The sequence below is a fragment of the Carcharodon carcharias genome, chromosome 1 (assembly GCF_017639515.1).
Source record: "Carcharodon carcharias isolate sCarCar2 chromosome 1, sCarCar2.pri, whole genome shotgun sequence".
Lineage (NCBI taxonomy): Eukaryota > Metazoa > Chordata > Chondrichthyes > Lamniformes > Lamnidae > Carcharodon > Carcharodon carcharias.
The window spans coordinates 235,077,804-235,101,126 of NC_054467.1; the positions used below are offsets into that span (position 1 = coordinate 235,077,804).

General features: G+C 42.0%; 1 protein-coding gene and 2 non-coding genes across 3 annotated transcripts in view; all 3 read left to right on the top strand.

Annotated features, from left to right (window-relative positions):
* Positions 1 to 23,323, top strand: part of ptcd3 (pentatricopeptide repeat domain 3) — a 46,680-nt gene that overhangs the window by 7,710 nt on the left and 15,647 nt on the right. The window contains exons 4-15 of the mRNA XM_041190540.1: positions 1,271 to 1,316; positions 1,409 to 1,477; positions 4,622 to 4,726; positions 5,711 to 5,834; positions 7,226 to 7,338; positions 8,021 to 8,100; positions 10,668 to 10,755; positions 10,842 to 10,902; positions 15,731 to 15,813; positions 16,747 to 16,891; positions 18,856 to 18,906; positions 21,194 to 21,283. Coding sequence (XP_041046474.1) covers positions 1,271 to 1,316; positions 1,409 to 1,477; positions 4,622 to 4,726; positions 5,711 to 5,834; positions 7,226 to 7,338; positions 8,021 to 8,100; positions 10,668 to 10,755; positions 10,842 to 10,902; positions 15,731 to 15,813; positions 16,747 to 16,891; positions 18,856 to 18,906; positions 21,194 to 21,283 — 1,055 coding nt within the window. The remainder of the gene's footprint in view (positions 1 to 1,270; positions 1,317 to 1,408; positions 1,478 to 4,621; positions 4,727 to 5,710; positions 5,835 to 7,225; positions 7,339 to 8,020; positions 8,101 to 10,667; positions 10,756 to 10,841; positions 10,903 to 15,730; positions 15,814 to 16,746; positions 16,892 to 18,855; positions 18,907 to 21,193; positions 21,284 to 23,323) is intronic.
* On the top strand, positions 18,101 to 18,238 carry LOC121285940. The gene has a single exon (XR_005944845.1). It is a non-coding gene; the product is annotated as a small nucleolar RNA SNORD94 (small nucleolar RNA).
* Positions 20,640 to 20,777, top strand: LOC121285946. The gene has a single exon (XR_005944848.1). It is a non-coding gene; the product is annotated as a small nucleolar RNA SNORD94 (small nucleolar RNA).

The window sequence follows — 23,323 nt, forward strand, 5'->3', positions numbered from 1 at the left end:
CTTCATTAAATAAGGAGACCAAAGCTGCACACAGTATTCGAGGTGCAGTCTCACCAATGCCCTGTATAACTTAAGCATAACATCCTTACTTTTTTGTTCAATCCCTCTCATGATAAAGGATAGCATTCCATTAGCCGCCTTAATTACTTGCCGTACCTGCATTCTAACTTTTTGTGACTCATGAACTGGAACACTTAGATCCCTCTGAACCTCAGGACTATGCATCCGTTCTCCATTTAAGTAATATTCTGCTTTTTTGTTCTTCCTGTCAAAGTGAACAACTTCACATTTTCCCACATTAAACTTCACTTGCCAGATCTTTGCCCCCTCAATCAACCTATCTATATCCAAGTGCAACCTCCTCATGTCCTCTTCACAACATACTTTCCTATCTATCTTTGTGTCATCTGCAAATTTAGCTGCATGTCTTCACTCCCCTCATCTAAGTCATTGATGTAAATCATAAAAAGTTGAGGCCCCTTTGAGACTCCACTTGTCACATCCTGCCAATCAGAAAAAGACCCATTTGTGCACACTCTCTGCTTTCTGCCGGCCAGCCAATCTTCTATCCATGTTAAAATGTCACCCACTACACCATGCGCTTCTATTTTCCATAATAATCTTTGATCTGACACCTTATCAAATGCCTTCTGGAAGTAAAGTAAACATCACTACCACTGCGCACTGGTGGAATGAATGCTTGTTGTAGATGGATTGCTTGGCAAATTGCATTTTGAGATGCGTATTTGTAGGGTGAAATACAAATGTTTCCCTGATGTGTGTGCTGTTTAACCCAATGCACTAAGAATCTCAACAGAAGAATAACATTCATTCCTGTAAACACCTTAACCATGTTGAAATGTTCCTAAATGATTAGATCAGTGCTTCACAAACTATTTTCCAATGTGACCCCAGACTCCAATAAAAACAGAACAGCAACACAGCAGCATTCTGTATATAATATAATTAAGGTCGCGACTGCTGCATTAGAGTGTGAAATTTCCTACCTGAAAGGGAAAAGGCGGTAAATAACATAAACATAGTTATGGGGAAGCTAGATAAATGCGTTAGGGCGAAAGACATAGAAGTTTATGCTGATAGGGGTGAGATTAAGTAAAGTGGGAAGAGGCTTGTGTGCAACATAGGCCATTTGGGCTGGGTAGCCTGTAATTCCCATGTAAAGAGGGAATTACGACTAGATTCTTGAAATATTGAACGAATGTTGAATTGAATTCAGCTGACGCTGTCAGGTTTTTTTTTGTTTTTTAAGGGACAAATTAGCAGTCCTTCAAGCTCTTGCTGCCACAGTGAACAGAGTAAGTATTTAATTTTAGTAAATAGTCTACAGAAAAAAAAATTACTCTGTATAGGCTGCACATGTTCAATATATGTTGGCTTTGTTTTGCAGGACCACACAGCTGTACATTACAGGTTCCAGGATGACCCATACCTCATTCCCAGGACATCACCTGAGTTTGTGAGTGCTCTGGCACTTTGTTTGTGCCTGCTTGTTTTTCATGAGTAGGCCCCTGTCAGAGATCCAACAACATAGGGTGCTTTGAATTGAGTATTGCATATGGACTGAGTGGCAATCAACTGCAGGGTAGCAGTCTTGTTAAAAAACTTTGGGCTGATCGGACGATTAATTCTTTTTCTAAGTCCCTTTACTTTTACTTTTGCAACTGTTGCCTGTAATTCTATGACTGACAATCTGATCATCTTTCTCTTACATCAAAGTCACTGCCCTTGTTATAACGACACATTTGATTTATGGTTTTGTTGCCATCTAATAGCAAATAGTTGAGCAAAAGGTAAATGAAATGCAAAAGTTGAGTATATCAGTAAAAATTAAACAGAAATAAAGAAGCCAAAAGAAAACTTTTGTATAATTCTTACGTAGTCACTTTTGTAAACATATCCATTTCCCAGCTCACTCCTTTTAAACAGTTAACCTACTAGCCTTTTTTTTTTTGACCCTTTGATATAAACAGACTTTTTATATTGTAAAGTCTGAGTGGAGATTTGTGTAACTTATGTTACAGAAACAAATTACATAATGTTGTTTTGGCTTCTAAAGAAGCTATGCAATATGTTAACATTAGGCATCTTGAACCTGCTCTGCCATTCAATAAGGTCATGGCTGAACTGATTGTGGTCTCGACTCCCCTTTCCTGCCTGACTCCCTTAAATCTGTCTAACTCAGCCTTGAATATAATCAGTGCCCCAGTTCACAGTCTAGGGTAGACAATTCCACAGACTAGCGATCCTCCGAGAAAGTAAATTCTGCCTCATCTCTCTGTCTTAAATGGAGGCCTCTTATTTTGAAACTGTGCCCCCTCCATTCTAGATTGCCCCACAAGAGGAAACATCATCTCAGCATCTACCCTGTCATGCCCCCTCAGAGTTCTATGTTTCAATAAGATCAAGTCTCATTCTTCTAAACTCCCAAGGAGTGCACAACCTGCTCAACCTTTCCTCATAAGACACCCCCTTCATCCCAGGAATCTGCCTAGCGATAAAAGCAAAATGCTGCAGATGCCGGAAATCTGAAATAAAAACAGAAAATGCTGGAAAAACACAGCAAGTCCAGTTGCATCTGTGGAGAGAAAAACAGAGTTAACGTTTCGAGTCCACGTGACTCTTCAGAGCTGAAGAGAGGTAAAAATGTGATGCATTTTATACTGTTGAACAGTGGGGACACAGTGGTAGAGCCCTACCCACCCACTCTTCAACAGTATAAAATCAGCCTAGTGAACCTTACCTGAACTTCCAATGCAAGTATATCCCTCCTTAAGGAGACCAAAACTCTACACAGTACTCTCGGTGGGGTCTCACTGCCCTACACATTTATAGCAAGACTTCCTGACTTGTATACTCCTTCCTCTTGCAGTATAGGTCAACATTCTATTTGCCTTCCTAATTACTTGCTCTATCGGCATGCTAACCTTTTGTGAGTCATATACAAGGACAACCTCAATACCGCAGCATCCAATCCCATTTCTCTATCTAAATAACCTGCTTTTCTATTCTTTTGACTAAAGTTGACATTTTCCCATCTTCCTTTCTGCCAGCTTATAGCCCACTCACTTAATCTTTCTATATCCTTTGTAGATTTTTCAAATCACCAGTAAATTTGGCTATCGTACATTTGGTCCCTTCATTCAGTAGTGGCAGCTTTCCATCTCGTGAGATGATGGTTTGTACCGTGGTGGTCAACTGTGTTAAGCATTACCTGTTGTGGCTCAGGAGCCCCACTCTGGCAATGGCAGTCTCTGCCGCATTTGCTGCAGAGGAAGACAATGGGCTGAGAAGGTGCACTATTTGCCAGCCTCAGTTTTCTCTACGCCCTCTACTTGGCCAGCTGAGCTTTTGGTTTCAGATTGCCTCTTCCAATACCCATCTAAACAGTCAGAGGTTGCCACTGTCTCCCAGTTGTCAGTGTCAATGTCTGCCATCGTCACATCTCACTTGCAGGTGTTCTTGTTGCAGATCTATGGATACCCAGGAGGTCATGACCCTATCCACCTTTGAGCTCCACTCCAGATTTTTTGGTCAGGGTTTACTCCCTTAGCCTTCACTTCTCCCGAGGTATCCACAAGCCAGCGGAGCTATATTTGCCCATTGCTGGGAGTTTGGTTTATGAGTGCCAGTGCGTGTTCACCTGCCAGTGGGCCTACACACTGCATGCTTGGGGGCAAACCTCCTCTGAGCTTTTTTGTGGGGCCGTGAGGCCCAGTTTCTGTGTTTTAACAGCTAAGAACTTGTTAATGGAGATCAGAAACAGAAAATGCTGGAAAAACTCAGCAGGTCTGATAAGCTTCTGTGGAGAGAGAAAAACAAAGTTAATGTTTCGAGTCTGTATGACCCTTCAGAGCCAGTTATACGGACTCAAAACATTAACTCTGTTTTTCCCTCCACAGATGCTGTCAGACCTGCTGCGTTTTTCCAGCATTTTCTGTTTTTGTTTCAGATTTCTAGCATCCGCAGTATTTTGCTTTTATCTTTGCTAATGGAGATGTGTATTGATAGGGAGATACTTGCACCCTTGGTGCTATCTTTCGCATTGCTGCCTACAAGCAGTGTAAGTTGAAAAGGAGAAACAAACTGGCACACAGAAGTGGAAAGCAAGCTAACTTTCTTCACCCATACACTAGACACATCACATTGACCTGTTGGACACACAAGACATTAATGTAGATTGCAAATAGTGGAAGCCCCAGCACTCATCCTGGAGCACCACAGCAGTTTGTCAACCTTAAAATAACCCATTTACCCTGACTGTCATTTCCTGTTGGGTAGCCAAGCCTCTATCCATGCTAAAGTATTACCCTGACACCATGAACCTTATGTAGTAACCTTTTATGCGGCTCCTTGTCAAAGGCTGGAGTGTTCATGAAAAGAGGAGATTCAAGGTTTTAAGTGAAAAACACATTGAAATATTAGCACAGCTTAGTGTTTTCACACTTTGTCCCCGTGCTTTTTCAAGTTCTAGTGATGGGTCCTATAGGTCAGGCCTGATGGGAAATGATTTTGATTATTGTTACTTTTCAAAGGTGTCCTTGGGATGACCTTGGCCACGGTGCATGACTCTGTAAATCTGAATATCTTTTCTTTCTTGCAGCGTCTCTACTCACTGTCGCAGGAGTCGGGGTGTAATGCCGCAAAGTATATTGTTAACACCTATCCCCACCTTTTCCAGAAGGACATTGCTGAACCTTCTATACCTGTAAGTTTTCTCCTTCCTTTGTAAAAACAATCAAAGCACTGTAGTGTAACTAATGAACTCTCCATTATAAAGCCTGGCCTTGACCTTATTATGTTGTCTCAACGTAGCTAGTTTCAAGTGCTGTATTATATCGGATTCCTGTCTTAAGGGTCATAAACTGGAATCTCAGCCTGCTCTGTTGCAACTTGTTGGCCAGTTTTATCTTAACTTTCTTTCCCTGCTCCAATGCACTAACCTCTGCTGAAGGTGTTAAATCATCCCATTTAAGAGAAGACAGTGATATAGTGGTAAGACACTGGACTAGCAATCCAGAAGCCCAGGCTAATGCTCTGAGGACACAGGTTCAAATCCCACCATGGCAGCTGGAGGAATATGAATGCAGTTAACAAACCTGGAATATAAATCTGGTCTCAGTAATGGTGGCCAAGAAACTTATCTTTGATTGTTGTAAAAACCCATCTGGTCCACTAAAGCCCTTTAGGGAAGGAAATCTGCCATCCTCACCTGGTCTGGCTTACATATGACTTCAGATCCACAGCAATGTGGTTGACTCTTAAATCCCTCTGAAATAGTCTAGCAAGCCACTCAGTTCAAGGGCAGTTAGGGTTGAGCAACATGCTCAGTGGCACCCACATCCCATGAAAGAATTAACCAAAATCCTGAGCTATTGTTCATGAGGAGGAGATACCCCTCATTTTGCTCGTGGCCGTTCATCATGCGAGTTAGTTGCAGAGCCTTCGGTCACTTCAGCCTTACTTTGTGGGACTCCTTCGCTGAACTCTCCACTTCTTTCCCCAAAAGGCGCCTTAAAATCCATATTTTTCATACAGCTTTTCATAATCTCTCCTAATCTCGTGTTCCTGCTCTCTTTGACTCACTGTATATGCCACTCTCCCATCCCATGAAGAATCTTGGAATGCTAAAGGCTCTTTAGAAATTCAAGCCTTTGGCCGAAGTGACTTACTGAAATCTTTTCATTTGTAGTGTTTAATGCCAGAGCAATTAGAGCCTCTGGTAAATGAAGTGAGCGTGGCTGCCCTGAAAGAACGCATTCAGCTCAGGAAAGTGACAGCTTCTGTGGATCTGTATGACCAGCTTGTGCAAGCAGGTAATCCTTGATTTCCATCACGTGTAATCTGTTGCCACTCGCTACATAAAGTATGTGAATGTGCTTTCTCCTGTACTTAAGAAGGGAAGGACATTCTTGGGAGCATGCTTTTTAGATGTGTTAACAATGTGATTTTTCTGAGATTTGGTGCTTCCGCATCTTCTGAAATTTCTGGCCTCTACTGAAGTGAATGAATGAGGCCAATGACCCTCTACATCCCTTAGAGGGAGGCTTGAAATGGTGGCTCTTTTCACTTGTAGTTTGTGATTTTTATACGTTCAAAATATTTTTTCTACAAATATTGAAGGCCCAGAAACTTCTATGATGAGTTCTCAGTCCAATATATAAGATCAGTCTCTTGTGAATTACTTTATAATTATAATTATATCAATTATTCCACAACATGAGGCTTTCTGTACCTTTCTCTGTTAAATGTTTTTTTTTATTTGTTCACGGGATTTGAGTATCGCTGGCTGGGCCAGCATTTATTACCCATCCCTAATTACCCTTGAGAAGGTGGTGGTGAGCTGCCTTCTTGAACCGCTACAGTCCATGTGGTATATGTACACCCACAGTGCCATTAGCGAGGGAGTTCCAGGATTTTGACCCAGCAACAGTGAAATAACGGCGATATATTTCCAAGTCAGGATGTTGAGCGGCTTGAAGGGGTACTTGGAGGTGGTGGTGTCCCATCTGTCTGCTGCCCTTGTCCTTCTAGGTGGTAGTGGTCATGAGTTTGGAAGGTACCGTCTAAGGAGGCTTGGTGTTTTCCTGCCATGCATCTTGTAGATGGTACACACTGCTGCTACTGTGCATTGGTGATGGAGGGTGTGAATGTTTTTGGATGTGGTTACGATCGAGCGGGTTGCTTTGTCCTGGACAATGTCAAGCTTCTTGAGTGTTGTGAGAGCTGCACTCATCCAGACAGGTGGGGAGTATTCCATCACACTGCTGATTTGTGCCTTGTAGATGGTGGACAGGCTTTGGGGAGTTAGGAGGTGAGTTACTCATCACACAATTCCTAGCCTCTGACCTGCTCTTGCAGCCACTGTATTTTCATGGCTAGTCCAGTTCAGTTTCTATAACCACCAGGATGTTGATAGTGGGGGATTCAGTGATGGTTATGATTTAGATATTTTCACCTCAAACACCTAAAGATGGTGTGTGACGTAGCTTCCTCCTTCCCAAATTTAAAGGCACTTAGCAACCTAGCAGAAAACTGAGCAGCATTATGTGTTGAATCTGAATATCAGCTGTGGCTGCAGGTTTCCCTTCAGCCTACTGACTTAACATTGCTGCTGAGCAAAGTCATCGATGTAAATGCTTTGATGATTAAATAATAGCAGAGACTGCTGGGAATCATAGTTTGTATTTTTGTTTTGCCTTAACAGGGACTCCTGTGTCTCTTGAAATCACCAATACCTTGCTAGATCTGCTATGTGTTTATGGAGACAAAGAGCCACCTAGAGAAGATCAGCTTGAGCCAAGAGAAGCTGAAGCTAAGGTATGAAGGATGCCACATTGTGACTGCTCGCAACAAAAAGAATGCAGCAGTGTTCATAGAAACAAAACTTCACACCATTATTGCATGGTACCATTGGTGACTGTGCCTTCAACTGCCAAGGCCCCAGCTTTAGAACCCCTTCCCTAAACCTCTGTCTTTTAAGCACTCCTTCAAAATAACCTTTTTGACCAATTGGTCACTTGTTCAACTGTTCCCTCCTTTGCCTTGGTGTCAATTGGTTTGGCTGATTATGCTTGAACAAAGCACCTAGGAATGTTTTGCTATATTAAAGGTGCTATAAAGATCCAGTTGTTGGTGCTTCCTTCAAAAATACTTTTGCGCACCAAAGGCTTAGCTTGTCACCTTGTTCCTGATACATTTACCATTCATTTTAAAACAGGGTGAAGGCATTTTTCCTCCTTGATCCATCTCTCCAGTTAAGAATGCCATTTCCGCCAGGTGTTTTGGGAGCAGGTGTTGATCACTTGTTTTCATAAAAATTTGCAAAGTCACATTCTGTAACAGTTCATATTAGACATTTACTGAACACGCAGTACAGTTCAAGTTCTTTCCATACGGTACGTGATTGGTGTTTGAAGAGTGGTGTTCTGGTTTTAAAATTGTACCTCTGCTTTCTTTTTACCAAGTATTTGTGTACTAATTTCATGGGTATCCCCTTTAGGGTGAGGAGACTGGGGTCTTGCAGAAAAAGCAAAGAGGTCGTCCACGCAAAGCTTCGGATTTGCTTAGCATCACCTGGAGGTAAAGGGCTAGTGCTTTTGTAAACTTGCCATTTAAGCAATCCCTTGGTGGGGTTGCTACACCCTGTCGAGTTTAATTTTGGTCACCTGTCGACAAGTAAGATTGTTGTGAAACCTGGTTTTCACAGCTGTTCAAATTTTAAACTCTGAAGTAGTGAAATGCAGAGTGCCCAGGGAGTTCTGTTTGGCTTTACAATTTCTGACATTTACATTAGTAGCGAGCCTCAAGCCAGCTGAGCTACTAGTACAAAAATTAAACCAGAAGTAGCTGGTAACAGTGGCTCACCTGGCAAAGGCGCAGTGTTCAGCTTCACAAGCCAAAGTTGAATCCCCAGTCTGGATTGAATCAGCTGAAATAAAAACAGAAAGTGCTGGAAATAGTCGGCCAGTGTGGCAGCATCTTTATTCTCTCCTTGACTGAAAAGATGGACTCATGAGTTTTTCGCCAAGTCTTTCTGAATAGTGTTTTTTTTTTATTTCATTGCTTTCTTTAATCTATATTCCATTTGAGTGTTTTTTATTTTTGTAATTCAGCTATAGTTTGTGAGAGACTTTATCGTTGTTTGTTATGGCAGGGGAATAAGTGAATTGTTGGGGGTGGGGATTCTGTGGGTTTTTTTCAAGGGGCTGCCTGCACTTGCAGATGACAACTGGCCCACTACTCAATCTGTGTTCCAGTGTGAACATTAAAGTCAAAACTAGTGCTGGGGAGAAACCTGAGACCAAGTTATGGCAAAAAAAAATTGTCAACCACATACTGTGGGACGAAAATTATCTGTTGGTCAAGTGCAGTGCTGACAGGTTTCTTTCCTCCAGGTATGAATAAATCAATTAACTTTCAGACTGATATTCAAAAACCTATCACTAATTGATATCTAGGGTCTCCATGACCACTTGGATGAGGTCCTGGAAGACAGTTGGAGCAATATCTTAGCACACAGAAGAGTTTTTTTTTTAATTCATTCATGTCATGTGTGCATCGCTAGTCAGGCCCGCATTTGTTGCCAATTTCTAATTGCCCTTGTTCAGAGGGCATTTTAAGAGTCAACCACATTGCTGTGAGTCTGGAGTCACATGTAGACCAGACCAGGTAAGGACGGTAGATTTCCTTCTCTAAAGGACATTAGTAAACCAGATGGGTCTTTACAACAATCAACAACGGTTTCATGGTCATCATTAATTCCAGACAAGAAGAGACCCATTTTGTCCTGATCACCAGGCTGTAATATGAGTTTGCCCCTCAGGCCAGGCAGAGGAAAAAAATGGTGGAAGGGGTGCAGGTCGCCAGGGCACGATAAAACGTTTACCTAGCTGAGCTTTACCTGTGGTCTAGTGTGCATCGTCATGATGATCACTGCAACATGACAACATCTAACCACTCATGCTTCTTACTGGTTTATTCAGCTATCAACAAAACAGGCACCGTAGCCCCACCATACAAAACTACCCCATTCCCAATGGATTTGATTTGCTGCATGTCCATCATCATATGTAGATGGAATGATGTTGGTGACAACCTAGCTGAGCTTTACTGACAGTTGAGGTGTTTACCCACCTCTTTTTTCCTCTTTTAAAATTCTTTGGGAGGCAAAAATTCATGTGGTTTATGACTGCAGGAGGTGACTGCCTTCAGGTGCCAGTGAGGTATAACATTTCATCCTTCATTTTATCATATCGATTGACAAATTAAATTTATTCACCTGAATTTTCTCAACTCTCAGTAGCCAAAGGAACAGCTTTTATTTTTTGCCTGGTGTACAAATGCCCACAGACTTATTGCAGACCTGTCAGTGGGGATTTTTACCTGGCATCTGTCTCAACGTCACACCCTCTACCAAGGGACCTGTGGTATTAGCACAGGGAAAGTGACAATAAGGCTATTCCACCAATCAGATTGAAGTATCCTCACTGAGACACCCAGAGTCTAAAATGGGAAGCACAAATTACTTTTAAATCATGTACAGAAAGTGAAATGAGGATTGGGAAATACAGATGGAATTGAGGGAGAGAGCTGAGAGAAAACAGGAAAAGTACTAAAAAAAAAGTGCTAATTTTAAAAAATATCTGCAACATTAATTTTCTTGAAATGCAAGTCCATTATTTTTTAGGGCCAGTAAATTGTTGACTAATCATTTATTACACCATTTAAAAACTTACTTTATTCCTAAATATGCCACCACTAACTTTTCCAGCTGCTCTTTGTACTAATTAGCCCAAGTTCATGCCCTTGCAGTGGTTTCAGTGCCAAGCCTATTGGCATGGGCTGCAACAGCACACCCTGTGGAGGAACTGGGACTTACTGACAGCCACTTTGTGGTTTAAGTGTGTATGTGCAGCACCAGACGTTGCTGTCATTTTCCCCATAATAAAAGTACTGATGGCCTCACTGTTGGTACTAGAATACAATCCAGATCATTGCTTCTACTCATGAAGTGTATTCATTACAACTATTTGAAATCCTATCCCAGTTTGCTGGTTGTCCGGTTATTGCATCTAAAACCCCACCAAAGCCCATATAAATTTGGGAAATAGTTTAAGCTGAAACTTTATATTTTTCCTTCTTCCTAGGGAGAACAATAATGCAGAGAGAATATTCAGCCTGATGCCTGAGCAGAATGAGCATTCCTTCTGTGCAATGATTCGAGGAATGATTAAGGTATTGCGAGTGATCCAATGTGCTCGTTCACTTTTATGTCACACATTTGATTTGAGCTTTCGTTAACTTCTGTTTTGTTTGTTTAGCATGGTGCTTATACAAAGGCCATGAACTTGTACACCGACCTGCTGAACAATCGAATGAAAGGTGAATGTTGAAAAAAAGCTGCTTTTGATGATTGCGCATGCTCCCTAAATTTTGAGTGCATATTGACATACTCTAATTTATAGAGGTATGTGATAGATGTAATCCTGTTGAATGGTTGCATAATCATTCCATGTTATGAGGCCAGATATATATGGAACTTTGCTCTTTTTTGTTTTGTTGCCTTGTTTTAACTGGGATGAGAAGCAGACTGGGAGCAGCTATTTTGTCTTAAATTTCTGCTTTTATTTAACATGGAGCAACTAGGTAGGCTGAAATTAAATCTGTTTCTGATCTGTATCTAATTTTTGAAATAAGATTTGGTAATAACAAAAGAGGAAAAATCATGGCTTAAATGTGATGATATCGTTTCTTGAATGCTGATGGAGTGCAGTTTAATTAACTTGCTTGGTCTTCATCACACCTTGGTTTGTCCCCTACTCCTCTGGCACTTTCTTGCCTTGTTTCAGTGGTCTTTCAATTGTTTTGTACCACTCATCCTTTTTAAGAAAAAAAAACTCATAATTTTAAAAAAAATTCTCAGCTTCGCTGCTTTCCTCCCTCAACCCCTGCTCACCCTCAGTGATTTCAATCTCCATCTCAGTTCACTGTACTCTTGCTCACTCTGAGCATTCATAATCATCCAAACTTCCCTTTTGGCTTCTTTTCTGTACTGAAAACTATCTCCTTAAACCCCTCTCTCATCTCCTCCACCCTCAACTCCAACATGTGGAAGGGGCTCAAGGAATTCTTGACACCATCCAGGACAAAGCAGCCCACTTGATTGACACCACAGCCACAAACATTCACTCCCTCCATCACCGACACACAGTGTGTACCACCTACAAGATCCACTACAGGAATTCGCCAAGGCTCCTTAGACAGCACCTTCCAAATCCATGACCACTACCATCTAGAAGGACAAGGGCAGCAGATGGATGGGAACACCACCATCTAGAAGTTCCCCTCCAAGTCACTCAACAACATGACTTGGAAATATATCACTATTCCTTCACTGTCGCTGGGTCAAAATTCTGGAACTCCCTTCCTAACAGCACATGGACTACAGCAGTGCAAGAAGGCAGCTCACGACCACCTCAAGGGCAACTAGGGATGGGCAATAAATGCTGGCCCAGCCAGCGAAGCGCACATTCCGTGAATGAATAAAATAATAATAATTCTCTCTCCTCGGGTACTGTCCTTCGCTGCTTCAAATCCACTGCCTGCACTCCTCTCCTCAAAATACCAACCCTTGGCTCCACCCTCTGTTCGTGCAAACTACCGTCCCAACTCCAACCTCCCTTCTCTTTCAACACTTTCAACGTGCTAATGTCTCCTGAATCACGGAATCATTATGGCACAGAAGGAAGCCATTCGACCCGTCATGTCTGTGCTGGCTCTCCAAAGGAGCAGTTCACCTCATGCCACTCGTCTGCCTTTTCCTTGTAGCCCTGCAAGTTTTCCCTTTTCAGATAATGACCCTTTTGAATGCCTCAATTGAACCCGCATCCACCACACTCTCAGGCTGTGCATTCCAGGCCCCAACCATCTGCTACCTAAAAAAAGTTTTCCTCATGTCACCATTAGTTTTTCCATTACCTGGTCCTCTATTCTTCCACCAATGGGAACGGTTTCTCCCTATCAACTCTACTGACCCCTCCTGATTTTGAATACCTATATCGAATCTCCTCAACCTTCTCTTCTCCAGGGAGAACAGTCCCAACTTCTCCAATCTATCTAAGTAACTGAAGTTGCTCATCCCTGGAACCATTCTCGTGAATCTTTCCTGCATCCTCTCCAATGCCTTCACATCTTTCCTAAATTGTGGTGCCCAGAACTGACACAATACTCCAGCTGAGATGGAACCAAGTCTTTTTTTTTTTAAAGTTTAACATAACATCCTTGCTTTTGTACTCTAAGCCTCTGTTAACAAAGCCTAGGATACTGTATGCTTTAGTAATTGCATTCTCAACCAGTCCTATCACCTTCAATGAATTATGTACATGTACACAGTTCTTTCTGCTCCTGCTTTAGAATTGTGCTTCTGTGACTTCCTACCAAAGTGAGCCACTTCACACTTTTCTGCATTAAATTTCATCTGCCACTTGTCCACCCGTTCCACCAACCAGTCTATGCCCTTTTGAAGTTCTACACTGTCCTCCACAACGTCCACAATGCTTCCAAGTATCCTATCATATCCACAGATTTTGAAATTGTGCCCTGCACACACAGGTCTAGGTCATTAATATATTTCAGCAAGAGCAGGGGTCCTAACACCAATCCCTGGGAAACTGTACAATGAATCTTCTTCCAGTCCGCAAACAACCGTTCACCATTACTCTTGTTTCCTCTCACACAGCCAATTCTATATCCATGTTGCAGCTGTCCCTTTTATTGCATGAGCTCTAACTTTTCTCACAAGTCTGTTCTGCAGCACTGTATCAAATGCTTTTGGAAGTCCATGTGCACCACATCAACAGAATTACCCTTATCGACTGTCTCTGTTGTCTCATCAAAAACTCCAGCTAGTTAGCTTCCCTTCAGTTCATGCTGGCTTTCCTAAATTAACCTGCATTTGCCCAAGTGACTATTAATTTTGTTCTGAATTATCGTTTCAAATCTTCCCCACTACCATGGTTAACTGGTCTGTTGGGCACCTGTAACATCAGTCCTGGAACTCTGTTTGCACCTCTCCATGTTCCCCATCCTGCCTGCAGTATTGAAATGGCTCATACTGAAGTCACGAATTTCTTCTATATGAGTATCCTTCAAAGGTTCAGGGTTAGATGGGAATGTGGAAATTGAAACACAGGAAAATCTTATTGAATGGAAGAACAGGCTCGAGGGGCCAAATGGTCTATTCCCAGTCCTACTTCTTATGTTCTTCCAAGTTTGCTGACACAAAACCGGGCAGGGTTGTGAGGAGAATGCAAGGAGGCGTCAGGGCAATTTAGACTGTGCGTGTGTGCAGGTTTGGTCTCCTTACCTAACAAAGGATATACTTGCCATAGGGGGAGTGTAGACAAGGTTCACTAGGCTGATACTGGGGATGGCAGGACTGTCGTATAATGAGAGATTGGTTCGACTGGGACTGTATTCACTAGAGCTTAGAAGACTGAGAGGGGATCTGATTGAAATGTATAAAATTCTAACAGGCCTAGACAGAAGGAGGATGTTTCCCTTGTTTGGGAAGTCTAGAACCAGGGGCCAAAGTCTCAGGATACAGGGCAGGCTATTTAGGACTGAGATGAGAAAAAATTTCTTCACGCAGAGGCTGGTCAACCTGTGGAATTCTCTACCACAGAAGGCTGTGGAGGCTGGGTCACTGAGTATATTCAAGAAAGAAATTAATAATTTTTTGGATATTAGGGGTATGGAGAGAAAACGAGAATATGGCATTGAAATAGAGGATCAACCATGATATTGAATGGCGGAGCAGGCTCGAAGGGCCAAATGGCCTACTCCTCCTGGTTACTATATTTATGAATAATGGTTCATACCATCCTTCATGCCTCCACTCTTTTTTCCTCCTGGGTGGGATTACACTCCAATCTCATCTACCTCGTTATAGTCAAAGCATCACCTTGCAGTGGCTTATCTACTTGCTCCCACACTGTTACTTCTGATGTCCCCCTCCCCCCATCCCCTGGACCTCTGCTTGGCTCCCTCCTATTTCTCATCTGTGTGCTACCCCTCAGCATCATCTTCAGAAAACACACCAGTTTCCACAGTTGCCCTGATGACACCCAGCTCAGCCTGACCACTGCCTCACTTGTCTCTTTCGCTGTGTCAAAATTGTCGGATTGTTTACCCGATATTTGGTACTGGGTGAGCAGCAATTTTCTTCATCTGAATTTTGTAATGCCCAAAGTCATTGTCTTCAGACCCCACCACAGAACTCTGTTCCCTAACCACCAGTTCCTTCCCTTTCCTTGGCACCTATTGCTGAACCAGACTGCTTTCAACTTTGGCGTAGTATTTGAACTGAGATGAGCTTCCAGCCGCATAACCGCAAAGACCACCTACTTCCTCCTCTGTAACATTACCCAATTCCTCCCCTGCCTCAGCTTATCTGCCATTGAAACCCTCATTCAAGCTTTTGTTACCTCTAGGACTTGACTATTCCAATGCACTCCTGGTCTGCCTCATGCGTTCTACCCTCCGTACACTTGAGGTCATCCAAAGCTGCAGCCTGTGTCCTAATTCTCTCTCATTCCCGTTCACCCATTTCCTCGTACTTGCTGACGTACATTGGCTCCCAGTTAATACTTCAATGTTTAGATTCTCGTCCTTGCTTTCAAATCGCTCCACAGCCTCACCTCTCCCTATCTTTAATCTCTTCCAGCTGCACAATGTTCTCTGTAATTTCCCTTGGCTGTGCAATGCTTGCTTCTTGAACTGCATGGTCTGTAAGGTTGCCGCACCTACATCTTAGAGCCCACGGTTTATGTGCAACCTGTTTGTCCTGTTTCTGATCACTGGGCGGCCACCAGACTTGCAGGAAGCTTGTCCTCTGTGCTCCTCTAATTCTGGCCTCTCGTGTAACCCCAATTTTTAATCACTCCGCCATTGATTGTTGCCTCTAGCTGCCAAGACCTGAAGATCTGGAATTCCCCCCCTAAACCTCTCTGCCTCTCTCTCCTTTAAGATGCTCTTTTAAACCCACGTTTTTGACCAAACTTTTGGATCTGCCTTAATAACTCCTTATGTGACTCGGTAACACATTTTGTTAATGCTCCTATGAAATGCCTTGGGATAATTTACTAGGTTAAAGGTGCTATATAATATATAAGTGGGTTACTTAATTATTAATAAGCTATCTGTTTTACAGCGGATGTTTATACTTTTAATGCACTAATATCAGCAGTGCCAGAATTAAAGGAGATGTACAATGAGAAAGCGGATTTAATTGTGGTGAGTAGTAATTGGAACATGAATCTGTCTTTCCCCATTGAGTATTAGTCGATGTACTCTGTATTTTGAGCTTTCTGTGTCTTTTAGACAGATGGGACTTGTCACAGTGGTTCTAAGGTTGTCGGCAGAATGTCAAGTGTCTGGCCTTTTTACGCTGAGTGCCTGATGCCAAATTATTCACTCCCCAACCCTGATGTCCCCAAAATAAGAGGCAACCTTGGAAATAAGAGAACCAATTAAACCCACTTGGCTTAATTTGTATTGTCACAGACTCCAGTTCAGTAACAGGGAAATCGAGACTTCAAAAAAGGCCCTAAAAACACAAGCTCACTCCCTCTAATCCTAAGGGTACTGAAATTTTAGAACCTGTCAGGTGAATTTATCAACCCTTTTCTCATCCTGACCCGACGAAATAAAATCTGAGGACCTTAAGGTTAATATTGCATACTGTGTTCTTCAATCCCACTGCTTGGGCACCGTGGACAATTCCCTGGACTCAAATGAGAGAGAATTTTGCGTGCAAATGAAGCAAATCGTGCACGTTTCTATGCTTGCCACATGTAGGCTGAGTTTCTGGTTGTTTTGCGTTATAAGGTGGTTTCCAAACAATATGTAATCATTTCTTGATCTGTGTGTTTATGGCTTCATTTCCTTTCATAGAATCTTTCATTCCTGGGATGTGAGCGTCGCTGGCAAGACCAGCATTTGTTTAAAACAAAAAAGGAAGCCATTCAACCCACCATGCCTGTGCCTGCTCTTTAAAGGAGCTAGCCAATTAATCTCACTCCCCTACTCATTTCTTATGCCTGTAGTTTTCTTTTTACTTTCAGTATATATCCAATTCTCTTTTGAAAATTACTGTTGAATCTACTGCCATCAGATCTTGAGTTGTGATATCAGGCTTTAATTATCATTTTTGCCTTCTGAAAACAGGAGCTGCTGAAGCAAATGGCTGAACAAAAGGTGCAGCCGAACTTGTTAACCTTTAATTCTGCATTGAAGAGTCTCCGAAAGTGTGGCTCAATCGCTAAAGGACTTTCCCTCCAAATAATGAATGAAATGAAATACCTAAATATTGGTATGTAACTGAGCCTTTTCCTTTTTTATATTTGTATTAGCCATGTATCTCAGTATTATTGGTGTTTATCTTGTATGTTGATGTTACTTTAATTGTAAAAAAGCATGACTCAATCTATACTAAGTGGCAACTTGGCCATATATTCATCGTCACAAGGTCAAAATCCTGGCAATGGCACTGGGAGCACCGTGAACTACTACAGTCCACATGGTGTAAGAAAGTACCTTGCCCCCACCTTCTCGAGAGTAACCATTGGATGGGCAGTAAATGCTGGCCTTGCCAGCAATGCATATGGAGCAAAAATGAATATTTTGTAGGATTCCTGGTCTGTTACTTTATCTGAGCTGACATAGCAACTGAACACTGCAAATAGCATTGCTGGCCCACCCTTCCCCAAGGTTGGAGAGAGGGGAGAGTGAATCAGCCCCTGTTCCAGCTACTGAATGCTATTGGTGGGTGTGTATATTAACAGCGTCAGACTTGGCGTGCTGCCATAGATTCATACTTGAAGATTGGCCACCTGGGCACGATTCCCTTGGGACCTCAACAGACCTCAGAAGAGCCTTGGAAGTGAAAACTAAAGGGGAAAAAACACCTGACCGTATCACTGTGTAGATACGTGATCACTTTTGTTCACATCTTCAGGAAAGTGAATGGTATTAGGAATGTGGGCAAGGGGGGTGGTTTGGGCAGAATGAGAGCAGGATCACAAAGTGAATCACAGCCATTCTTGTGAAATGCTTGTAAAATTGTATGTCTTAGTTGAACTCCCATAGTCAAGCTGAATTGTAATTTGAGGTGAAGTAGGGTTTAGAGGGCAGGGAATGATTGGATGAAGGAACATGGGTATAATTCAGTACCTGTTTCAAAGTTGTATATTTTTATTTTATATTAGTAAATTAAAACAAAACTTGCAGCAGTTTGAACAGCCCAGTAGTAAATGTTGGTCAGAGCACAGGAGTTTCTCTGCATTATGAACTGAGTGGAGAGATGTGACTCGGAGTACTAAAGCATCACCACTGGTGGAAAGGTGGAATTACACCATGAGAAGTTTACATAGGCAATTTCCATTATAAATTGATGTAGGAATTTAGAAAGGGGAAAGGTATGACCAAACATGTCAACAGGAAGTGAGGTTTTGTAGGCAGGCCAGTATTTTTATTTATTGGAGGTAGATGTGTGTGTGTTCAATCTAAATACGTCTAGCTGCTGGCAATGATGATTGGCGCAGGGGTACGGACCTCAGCTGGATAATGGGAGCTGAGTGTGGATGTTACTTGCTCAGCTTACATGTGGTGGGTTGTTTGAGAAGCATCCACACGAGAAAAACGCCAAGGTCTGAGCCAGCGCTCCACATGTTTGAAGTGTGACTTAAGCCAAAAGATAGGCTGTCCTGAATTCGTGATCATGATGACTATTACCATCATTTTGAACTGTTTTGGGAAGACAATGGCGTAGTGGTATTGTCACTGGACTAGTAGTCCAGAGACCCAGGGTAACACTCTGGGGACCTGGTTCGAATCCTGCCACAGCAGATGGTGGAATTTGAATTCAATAAAAATCTGGAATTAAAAGTCTATGATGAGCACAAAACCATTGTCGATTGCCGTAAAAACCCATCTGGTTCACTAATGTCCTTTAGGGAAGGAAATCTGCCATCCTTACCTGGCCTACATGTGACTCCAGACCCACAGCAATGTGGTTGACTCTTAAATGCCTTCTGAGCAAGGGCAAATAGGGATGGGCTATAAATGCTGGCCTAGCCAGCGACGCCCACATCCAGTGAATGAAAATAAACTGTTTTGGTGTCTTGGGTTGTATTGTGGCCCGTTTGTATTTTAGCTGAAAGTTTCAACATATCCGGATGCTCTCATTCCGGGTGTTTCATTCTCTAAGCATGAAATATATTCCAGTGCATGAAAGTTCTAACCCTGTCCTTTTTTTTAAAAATGTCCCATTTTTAGAACCAAGTTTGGCTACTTTCGATCACCTTCTTGCTATATTCTATAAACCTGGTAAGTAAACACAAGTATAGGCAGAAGCTGGGATCTTTGGGAATCATAAAGCCACAACCATAAATTGGGGAAAGTGGAATTTGGTTTTTTTAAAGTATGCTCTTTTTTCGTTTATATAGTGTGACCTTTTTAACTGAGGTTTCCGCTGCAGCTCAGAAAAACAGTAACACGTCCTAAATTGTCCACAGAATACTTTAGGGACCTGCACTGTGCGGAATAACCTAACTGCAATCATACATAGAATTGCACAGGATTATATAGGATTGCATAGGGTTAATGTCACAGGAACAGTCCATTCAGCCCAACCAGTCCATGGTCCAGTTGAGTCACCTCCCATCTTTTCTATTTGTTATGACCCAGCAGTAGGTAAAACTGAGTTATTTAAAAATCCCAGAGGGAAACTTTAAACAACTGTAATAACCTATATTTTAAGTGGTATGTTTGAGATGCAACTCTAAATTCAGGAATCAGACCACCAGTTCTCAAGTGGTTTTATATTAAACTAAATGAAACATTTTATTAATTTACACAAGTTGAGTATATACACATGGCTACAAATTACTACTATCATAATCTTTAACAGATTCCTAAACTAACCTCCATTAAGGCAAAAGCACCCATTGACTCAACCAGACAACAGGCAAAACATTTTCACAGTGTAAATTCAAAATGAGGTTCTTTTCACTTTGGTTCCTGTGGAGACAATTGGAGGCTTACAGCTGCTTTGATTTTACATTGCCTCTGCCCTGCACACACACAACTGGTGTCTGTTATATCAACACAGCTCAGTGAATGTAAATTTTCATTGTATCACCAGCCTCTTTGAACTCCACCTTTTCTAACAATAAAACCCCTGTCATAGTACCAATTTTATTAGTAATATAAACATATTGCTTGGTCTCTGCTAGCTAGGGACCAGATTTCACCCCACTTCTTGAATGCTTTATTCAACAACTTCTCTGTTTACATCTCAAAACTAGTAAACGTCAAAGCACCCAGACTAGCTGGTTTTAATCTAATTAAGACACCCACAGACTAAACCTCTATTTTAAAAGAAAGATATTTTCCAATAATGTTATATACATTAATGGCTTCATGGCATATCAAAATCTATCATTACAACCCTTTAATCCCAGTCTCCCCGTAAGTGCATCTATACAATTCGCTTCAACCACTTCCTGTGCTAGCAGGTACCAAGCTCTCATCACTCTGGGTAAAGAAGTTCATTCTGAATTCCCTATTGGATTTTTTTTATGGCTATCTTAATAGCTTCCAATTATGCTCTTCCCCACATGAGGAAACTTTCATAATTTTAAAGAACTCTATTAGGTCACCCCTCAGCCACTTTTTTTCAAAATCAATTTCTGGGGTCACACATGTCAGAACCTTATAACCAACTCAATAAACAATCACTCCGCATATACTCCAAAGTAGACTTTGTCAGCATTCCTGTTCCTAAGAGGATCCTTGATTAGCTACGAGGCTTGTGCCATTGAGTTGTGTGTGTAACAGCACTGAAACCTTTCTTTATGTCAAGAATTAATCCTATTAAGCAACCTAAATATTAAAGACAGCATAGAGCGTCACCACAAGTCTGGGCCTGAATAGAGATGATTTCCCTCATTAATGATGTCCAGGCTGAGACCCACCTTGCTAACTATCTTTTACTAAATGAATCGTTTGCTGGAGAAATCCTAAAGTGGCTGTTGTGCATCGTGGCTAGTGTGGAGCAGCTGGCAATGATGAGTGGCGCAGGGGTACAGACCTCAGCTGGATAATGGGAGCTGTGTGTGGGTGGTCTTTCTTCAGCCTGCATGTAGTGGGCTTTAAGAAGCACCTGCATGGAAAAACATCGCCTATGTCTGAGCCGTGGCTGCTGCCGTTTTTTAAAAGCTGGATCTCTTAGACACGATGAGTAGTCGCAGTTTCAAACATTTGTGCAAATTGGGAGAAGATCATTGGGAACATATGAACAGTGTTTGAAAGGGAAAGCGTGTTGAATGTTTTCTTGCTGCAGCCTTTCATCAGTGCTGATTTCAGTTCTCTTAAATATAAATTAAAACAGCTTAGGGTACTGTCCCATTCAGATCTGATGTACGGGCAAGTTCCTGATTCTAACTTCGTGTTTCTTGGCAAATTGATCTGTGTCAGCAGATTCAGAGTTTCACTTTTTCATTGGAGATCCAGGCAGTGGAACATATTGTGAAGATCTGTCTGTGCACAAATGACACCCAGACACTTCCCCCCCCGCTACAACGTGTCAACGCTTTCCCTTTTATCCACACAGCCGCAGCTAACCGACCACACGCTGATATTATCTTTGAGGTGCTCGATGAAATAGAAGGGAAGCACTTTGAGCCACAGGATCCTGATGACGGTACGTAAGGGAGTAAAGTAAGCAACACTTGTACAACTTGTGGTTGAATTGGAATTATTCAAACATGACTCTTTTTTTCCCCAAGTAAATCTGTTGGACTCATCCATCAGTGTTCGATTATTGCATCGTCTGGTTTGTTTTAGAATTGCTAATAGATTGAGCTGTGAAGCAAATTACACTGTAAGCAAAGTTTATCCACTTGGTTAACGTTAAAGGATTTTTTTTATCTTTCTTGCTTTTTCTATGCTCATTCCCTTTTCTATCCATGCATCATAAAATCTGGTCCCTGTCGCAAGATGTTGTTATAATTTGCAAATCTGGGGGCTGTGGCCCTTTTTAAATGCAGTGAAACCTTCTTTTGGGTTTTTGCATAGTCACATTTAGCAATGTATTTTTTTTTTGGTGCCACATCAGTGTCACTCGTTGTCTGTAACTCTTTCGAGTACAAACCCATTTCCACCTATTTCAGATGAAGTTACATTGTTTCATAGTTTGCCATTGTGAGATTTGAACTCTTGATCTTGGGGTTACAAACCCAGTACCATAACCACTTGGCTATTTAGGCCAAGCCCTCGTTGTCTGTAACTCTTTCGAGTACAAACCCATTTCCATCTGTTTCAGATGAATTTACATTGTTTCATAGTTTGCCATTGTGAGATTTGAACTCTTGATCTTGGGGTTACAAACCCAGTACCATAACCACTTGGCTATTTCGGCCAAGCCTAAAAATTATATTGTTTCATAATTTACCCTTGTGAGATCTGAACTCTTGACCATGGGGTTATAAACCCAGTACCATAACCACTTGGCTATTTAGGCCAAGCCCTCGTTGTCTGTAAGGTGCCTCAGTCTGCACTGCAATGGAATTGGTTCAATACCACCCAAACTCATTTCGCAAAGGATCCTTGCCGTTGACAGTGATGAGGTCACAGGTTGAAAAGAATAATGATCAGGTGAATCAGGAAGTGATAATTGGCTGATTCATGGAATCGTAGCACAAAAGGAAGCCATTCAGCCCATCATGTCAGTGCTGGCTCTCTGCAAGAGCAACTCTGCTAGTCCCATTAGCCTACCTTTTCCTCCATGGCCTTGCAAATTCTTTTTCTTTAGATAATGATCCAATTCCCTTTTGAAAGACATGATTGAATATGCCTGCTCACACTGTCAGGCAGAGCATTCCAGCTCCTATCCACTTGCATAAAAATCACCTTAAGTCAGTATCCTCTGCCTCTCAATCCTACCCTCAATGGGAATAGTTTCTTCCTATCTACTCTGTCCCTCAAACACCTCTATCATATCTCTTCTCAGTCTTCTCTGAGGAGGACAGCCTCAACACCTTAAACCTATCCACGGTAACTGAATTTCCTCATCCCTCAAATGTCCTTTAGGGAAGGAAATCTGTCGTCTTTACTTAGCCTGGCCTGCGTGAGATTCCAGACCCACAGCAATGCAGTTAACCCTTAAATGCCCTCTAAACAAGAGCAATAAGGGATGGGCAATAAATGCTGGCCTAGCCAGCGATGCCCACATCCCCTGAACGAGTATATATTTTTTAAATTTTGGGAATCTTTTCGGCACACTCTCTAATTCATCTGGTGCCCAGGATTGGACACAAAATACAACAGTTGAGGCCAAACCAGAGTTTTATACAGGTTCTTCATAACTTCCTTGTTTTTGTACTCTATGCTCCTATTTATAAAGCCCAGGATTTTGTATGCCTTATTAACTGCTTTCTCAATCTGTCCTGCCACCTTCAGTGACTTGTGCACATATGCCCCCCAAGTCCTTTTGCTCCTGCACCACCTTAGAATTGTACCCTTTATTGTATACTGCCTCTTCTCATTCTTCCTACTTCACACTTGTCTACGTTAAATTTCATCTGCCACACTTCCACCCATTCCACCGGCCTACACCCTTTCAAGTCTATCACTATCCTCCTCACGGTTCACAATTTTCCAAGAGGAATGAGGCACTTGTAGTTATAAGGATCTAGGGTGGGAGGGAACTGCAGCTCCTTGCGATTTTCATTGGGAGACGGTG